This window comes from Triticum aestivum, chromosome 7D, assembly GCF_018294505.1.
Source record: "Triticum aestivum cultivar Chinese Spring chromosome 7D, IWGSC CS RefSeq v2.1, whole genome shotgun sequence".
In the NCBI taxonomy this organism is placed as follows: domain Eukaryota; kingdom Viridiplantae; phylum Streptophyta; class Magnoliopsida; order Poales; family Poaceae; genus Triticum; species Triticum aestivum.
The window spans coordinates 182,897,276-182,904,500 of NC_057814.1; the positions used below are offsets into that span (position 1 = coordinate 182,897,276).

The window sequence follows — 7,225 nt, forward strand, 5'->3', positions numbered from 1 at the left end:
TTCTCAACCATATTTAAGTCTTTGATATTGTTTATTCAAAAATAGTTGGCAACAAATTTCTATTGACAGCTTATTTCCATTCAAGCAAACATGTCCGGCGCTTGCTAGACAGGACCTACTACTGTCCCGGAGCTGAACTAAACTGCGAGGAGATAAGTCAATATGTTTCATGGCTTGAGGATCTTCATACTGTCAAGACAAATTTTCTTCCTGCACTTAGAAATGTTAGTACTCAAAACGTGCGACCAATAGTGATCATATTGAACTACGGTCACATCTATTTACGAAAGATGGTAAGATTTTTACTATTTGTCCTCAGTGCATCTTTTGCATACATTATTTTTTTGCTAAACTTTCGTTGCTAAGTATATTAATTACTATATGATGTTCTTTAACAGGGACTCCCGATGACAGTTGTGCCTCAGTGGATCGAGACTAAAGGTCACATGTCAATGGTTAGCTTACGGCTAAGATATCCTACATTGCACATGAGTGCATTCAGGATTTCTAATAGCGATGAATGCTTAATAGTGAAAGATTGGAGCAAAATTGTTAACGATCCCAGAGAAGTACTAGGGGGCAGCAATGAGAAGCGCATCCTACGATTAGGAGACAGGTTCATCTGCATGCTCCAGTATGATGAATCAGGAGAGCTATACATCTTCTATGCTATTTTATCTGAGAGAGAGCAGCAGGAGTGATTTAACTAGTTCATGCTCTTAGTACTTGTCCTCTCATGTCCGTGTTCTTCGTCCTGAACTTAATCTCAAAGGGTGATTTGCTTTTGTGGTGTTATGAACGCTTATAATATCATGACCATGTTGAACTCGATGATATCTTTGCTTCTGGTACAAGTGAATGTTTTTTTCTTTAAGCTAGTGTTGGTGGTGATTAGATAGCGGTAATGACTATGATGATTAAACAGTGGTAATGACGACTATGATGATTTTTAGCTAGCTAGTATACTGTTGTTGATGATATGATGCAAGAGTTTTTATATTAGTATGATGATGATGAGTTATTATATCATTTATGAAAGAAACCGCAGATTAGTTTAAGCTGGATGGATCCTAGCTAAGTGATCAACTATATGCCATATCCATATTATACTTGATCACTTAATTATAGGTGATCAAGTATAATATGGATATTGCATATACTTGATCACTTAATTAGCTAGCTAGGATCCACATGCATCCAGTCAAAACTAATCTGCGGTACTTTCACCTAATGATTTAACAACTAAAATAATCACTAAATTAAATTGAAAACACAAAATTAAAGGAAAATAAAAAATAATACCAAAACACCCCCAAACATTTAGTACCGGTTGGTGTTACCAATCGGTACTAAAGTCTTGCACGCACCCGGGCCTGGCTCGTGCCACGTGGTGGCGCTTTAGCGCCGGTTCGTGATAAACCGGTACTAAAGGGGGGACCTTTAGTCCCCACTCTTTAGTGCCGGTTGTGGAACCGGCACTAAAGGCCCTTACGAACCGGCGCTAAAGCCAGGTTCTGCACTAGTGACTCACCCTTCGGCCACTGTGTATGGCGAAGAGAGCTCTTTGGCCCAAAGAAAGACGAACTCTTCGGCCCACGCGAGGACGAAGAGGATGTCTTTGGCCCAACAGAGGACGATGGGGCATAGATTTGAAATTTACTAAATCCGAACCGTAGCTTCGAGATTTTGTAAAAATAAATAATATTTCTAGAAAAAAAAATTCTCCTCTTTTGCCCCGAGTTCTATCTTTCTCGCAAGAACCCTAGCCGGCGCCGCATTCCTCATCGACCGCGGATCATCTTCCTCTGCCGTCACCGTAGCTGGTGGTCCTCGCCGAGTTAGGGCAGGATGAACCGATCTGTGTGCTCCTTGTCTTCCTTAAGTAGCATTTCATAGGTTCATCTTGTGGTAACTTTTATTTTGTTTTCTTACCGTACGTTTGATCTCTTCTTAAGTCTATCCTAGACAAAGTGTTGTTTTTAGGCGAGATTTAAAGCATTTCCCCATTTCGGATCTATTCCTTTCTTGCAAAATTATCCACTGAGTGTTCGTCCCAAAAAGTTTGTCTTAGATTTATCTGGATACGGATGAATCTAACACTAAAATGTGTCTAATAGATCCGTATCTAAACAAATCCAAGACAAGTTTTTTGGGACTGAGGGAGTACCTCATTTGTGCAACAATTGTATTGTACAAGTCTGCACCAATCATTTAATTCCCCAGTGAATTCATCTTAAGGAACAAATTTCAAAATCTTCAGCTAAAATGATTTTCTTCAAATTAAGCTATGCGCGCTTGTGGCTGTAGCCGATTTTGCTCGCATCTAATTCTTCACAGGTACAATGATTTCAGTCTTCCAGGTGATTCTACTCTGGCGCGCATGTTGAGTCTCTAGCAGAATCTGGCATCAGCTCGAAGAGAGGGGGCTGGTGAAGCATCCAATTTAGACTACTGATAAGCCAGAGAATAAAATGAGAATTTCTTCAGAAAAGCCATTCGCAAAGGACACCACTCACCCGAACAATTGGTACTGCTCTAGACTGTGCAGAAGATGAAGGTTATGAAACACCTCCTCGTGAGAATGGAGATGACACGAAGCATATGCTTTAGAAAATTCGCAGATATTGGGCTACATGATGGTATTATTTCAGATATGTCAATCCCCAGTATGCTCTGAAATTTGCATTTACTCACTGCCATGGCAAGATCTTCAGACACCTGGAACGGCTCCCAATCATGTATTTATTCGCCCACCTCTTGAACCAAATGCAATTGATGATCCTCCCTGTTTAAAAAGACATGATGGCTTTCCTTTAGAAAAAGTCAGAAGGAAGGCAGCAAAGAAAGCAACAAAGGAAGTTGCTAAGGCATCTAAGGTTGCGTAAGGTAGTGCATCAGTAGAGGCCGATGGCTCAACTAAGCCCAATCGGCAGAAGAAAAGCTTTGCAAACGCTCCAAAGCATATTGCAATCGCCCACCCTGAACCCAACTCAGTGGGTAAACTGTTGATGACAACAAGTGCTCCTCCCGAAGAATCAGCTGCAAAGCTAAAGAAGCGAAATTTAAGAAAACGGCTCACCGAGTCAATAGACTCCTGTTGATATGGTTGATGAAGAATCAGTAGACACATTTTATAGATTTGCTGACATTTTCACTGATGCTCCGCTCAAAAACTGCTCCACCTGTCCACCTGCTCGTTAGGCTGCTAAACAGTTTCCTAGAAGTCCTCTGTTGGAGACATAAGATGTTGGCGACAACAAACTGAAGATCAGATTGCGGTACCAAGAAAGAAGATCACGGTACCGAGAAAGAAGGCGACGAAGAAATCTGGACAGCCATCCCAAATGTGGTCTCAGAACTGGGGAGGTCTCACCTCACTAGCTTCCGGATTGTATGAAAATGAAAATTCGTATATTAGTGGAAGGAAAAATGTTTGTGTACTACATACTTATAACATTTGGGAATATTTTCAACTTTTTTGGAAAATTTAATAATTGTGTGTTTCTTATTTTTGGCTCATTGGATCACGAGCGCCACATCGCCTCACTCCCATTGGCATTCTAAATGCTCTGAATCTGGTTCAAAATAAAACCACAGGGAAGAACTTGATGAAAAGTGACACATGTCATGATTTACCTCGCACAAAATGCAATTTAGCATTCCAATTTCTATCAACTTTAGCAACCTAACGAGCTCCTAAGATTTTGAAAGCAGAGCGCATTGTTCTTGGTCACAGACTGATCCCGCGAAGAACACCATTACTGTGAGAACTTATGACCACGACGATAAGCCCAATGTTTCCCAAAGTCAGTCACAAGGTTTTGAATGCCCTGTCTAGGCACATGCAAACAATTTTTGAATGCCTACCACAAGGTCTCCCAAAGTCAGTCATATTCTGGAAAGAGAACGACAAAATAATTTGAATGACACCCTCCAGATGGTGCACGGATCAGCATACATTGCTGTACCTCTTTAGTCAGAGTTGACGTTAACACAGAAATTCAAAAGGCACAAGGTTTCCTAAGAAGTTAAGAATTTGAGTGATGCCGAAGCAGGTGAACAAATCAGCATGCACTAGGCAAGTAGTGAAAAGAAAAGCATGCATCCAAACTGCAGTACACATAATTTAGCTACACTCTGAGGTTCTCAGCAATCACGCATTGTCAGGTTATCAGTACCTAGTAGTCATACACAATCTTTAGTTTTTCACTCCGGCAGCTACATTCCTTGACCAGATCCATCAACATATTATTATCTCCACGGATGAGGATGACTTATGTGTGAGTTTCTCCTTAATCCGACGCCTGCGAGCTTCATCCACGTGGGGTCTCCTCGACGTCGGGTCAATGGCATCGCATTTATTGCATGGGTTTTCACCATGCAGCTCGATTCTCTTCAACCACACAGTTCGCTTCATGACTAGCCTTATGTAATTTGTCACCTTGTCTTCGTCCTCGAACCCGGACATCCGGAGCAACTTCAAGTTCAGGTGCTTAAAGTTCTTGGATGGCTTCCACACCACATTGGTCTTGATGGCATAGTCGGTACACAAATGCCCTTCTCGAGACAACTTCATGCATGTCATAGAAAATAAACAATACATGTTACACTTAAACTCGCAATCAGCCCGTGCAGGAAAACATAGGAACAAGAACAATGCAGTTAAAGCATATTTGCCATTTAAAATTTTAAATTAGAGAAGATTAAGTATCAGACATACTCTGAAATTTTGCAGGGCAGGTGCAGCTTCAAGGAAAAATATGGTCCAGCTCAGATCATACTTAGGAAAGATACCAAAAAGCTCCACATTGGTCAGGTTTCTGAATTTAGCAGTGAGCTGCTTCGGATGTTCCATCTGAATCCAAATCTGCAACAAGAGGAGGAACACAAATAGACAGATGAAATTGGTGGAGAAGAAGAAAAACATACAATATTTAGACGCAGACGAAAACTCATGTGGCAAATCAAAATTAACTCACCATCCCGCTGACAAAATCTAGATGCAAATTAGACAAGTTGCCAGGAGTCCATTGTATACCCGAGTGCGAGTGGCGCATGACAGGGCGTCGCACGAGAAATGAGGGACACACGGCGAAGCTCCGGAACCTGGCCGAACCGCACCGGCCGAGGGTTTTCGGAGCGCCAAGATTGGCACCGTGTTGGAAATAACCACGATCAGTTGGACACACACATCGTGGTTATTTCCAACACACCGCAGTTCTGTAAGTCTGGGTAAAGTCATCAACGCGATCCATCTGCAATCAAAGTCTATGAAGAAGAGCTTTTGGAGTCTGGAGCATGGCGTGTGGATCTCGAGCGGAGAGTAAAATTCAACCAGTCTGCAGGAGCTCAGAGTGAGGTGTCTGAGCCTATCGCAAGCGCTAATGAGGTCGGGGATGTCGGAATCATCAAACGCAATATTGTCGAATGTAAGCATCGTGAGCCACCGGAAGGCAACTGGGCAGGCACGGGAGAAGGACATGAACTCGTGCCTCGCCAGCCGACCATGACCGTATGGCGTGCGGATGTGAAATTCAAGATACTTAGTCTCGCCGCGGGTGATAACGTCCTCGACGGCGCGGCCTATGGAGGTCAGGTTCGTCACAGGGAAGAAGCAGAGGCTGAGGGTCACCGGAGGAGGAGACGCAGACAGTGATCTGAGCAGCGCTCCCGTGAACGCCTGCATGGCCTCGACAGCCTGCATGGCCTCGACAGCCGAAGACATCAGTCCCGTGAACGCCAGCATGGTCTCGACCGCCGGAGGCATTGCCCCGAGGTCGACCGTCGAAGTGTCTCGGCCGAACTGGCGGACGTCGAGGTGCAGGAGCGAGAGCCGGCGGGGGGGGTTCCGCCACCGCCTGGAGAATGCGCTGGCGCGGAACGCCTCGCACATGTCGAGGCGCTCTAGGATTGCTAGGAGGACGTCGTCCGGGAGCGCGCTGATTCTGTCCTCGTCTCCGTCGATGTCGAGCGGCGGGGACTGGATTCCGAGGTCGATTGAGACCCTGGCTTGAAGCACCGTGGCTCCTCCGGCGCTCCGCTCCCTGCCTCCAGCACGGGGCCCGTCGATCCGCACGGAGCGGCGGAAGCCAGCCCCGTTTCGCGGCCAGGTCCATGGACCCGACTCCCCTCCGGCGCGCTGCTTTGGTTTGGTGCTTGCTTGCTTGGGCTGGAGCTCGACTGCATTTCTCTCGGCAGTGGGAAATGGGCTGGGTTCACGTGTGTATATTCACTACGCCGGCGCCAGTCACACTAGAGTTCTCGAGCTGGACGAGTTGATGATCCACGGCGACAGCTCAAGACGACCTTAATAATTATATTATGATGGGCAAGTCAGACAGGTCTGCTAGCTAGCTGATGGACATGGACTCACCCGCGAAAAAGAATATGTAGACGCAGACGCATGCAGATCGAATCGATGGGGATGGGATGTGTATGGCCAGCGTGAACAGCACTTCATCGACAGCCGGTAAAGCAACTGTGGCGTGCTCTGCAACCGCAGAACGATGACAAGAGTGCATGCAAGGACGCAGGTGAGCATCATGAAAAGCTTCTTCAGCTGCGGGAACATAGAAGAATCCTTATCTCCTGTTTACTCTGGAAGTGGTGGGAGTGGAACTGGGGGAATAAAGTGAGCAGCTAAGGGGGTGTTTGGTTCAGAAGTTCTAGAACTTTTTCTAGTCCCAGGGACTAATAAAAAAGACTCTCCAGTAGAGTTTTTTTCTAGTCCCTGTAGAAAAAGTCCCTCCCGTTTGGTTCTTAGAGACTTTTTAGGGACTTTTTCTAGTCTCTGGGACTAAAAAGTCCCTGAACCAAACACCCCCTAAACCATTGGCCATCATGAAAAGCTAGCCGCGGAACTAAATCATTGGGCCACTGATTCTCCGAAATCTGTGCGGAAAAACTTCGCACGTAAGGCACAGCTAAACCAGCGCTAGAGTGGGACAAGTCTGAAGGTGACAGTCTGAAGCTCAACTGTGATGGATCCCTCAATGCATCAGATACCAATGGCGGGTGGGGTTTGTTATTCGCGACAATCCGGGAGCTGCTAGATTGCTGCGGAATATAATTATTGACAGCAACCTGTGCTGAAGCAAAGGCGTGGGCAGCTGCTCTCCACGCGGCCTCTGATTGGGGCATATGACAGAAAGTTGAGGTCGAATCATATCGCCAGGTACTAGTTAAAGCTGTCCAAAGAAATGAGTCTGACCTTGCGCTTGAAAGT

The 7,225-nt window shown here is 45.3% G+C and overlaps 1 protein-coding gene across 1 annotated transcript; it reads right to left on the reverse strand.

The window, feature by feature from the left end:
• Positions 1 to 3,896: 3,896 nt before the first annotated feature.
• On the reverse strand, positions 3,897 to 6,341 carry LOC123169454 (uncharacterized). The gene is made up of 3 exons (XM_044587336.1): positions 5,039 to 6,341; positions 4,721 to 4,867; positions 3,897 to 4,570 (listed from the first exon to the last, which is right to left on the reverse strand). Exons 1-3 carry the CDS (start codon positions 5,891 to 5,893, stop codon positions 4,241 to 4,243), a joined length of 1,332 nt encoding a protein of 443 aa, XP_044443271.1. The 5' UTR covers positions 5,894 to 6,341; the 3' UTR covers positions 3,897 to 4,240.
• Positions 6,342 to 7,225: the final 884 nt, after the last annotated feature.

Excerpts from the sequence above, each read along its gene's own strand:
- LOC123169454 (XM_044587336.1), bottom strand. The coding sequence starts at position 5,893 with ATGTGCGAGGCGTTCCGCGCCAGCGCATTCTCCAGGCGGTGGCGGAAC. Across the intron at positions 4,868-5,038 it reads CATGCGCCACTCGCACTCGG|ATTTGGATTCAGATGGAACA; the intron begins GTATACAATGGA and ends CTCTTGTTGCAG. Across the intron at positions 4,571-4,720 it reads CTGCCCTGCAAAATTTCAGA|TTGTCTCGAGAAGGGCATTT; the intron begins GTATGTCTGATA and ends ACATGCATGAAG.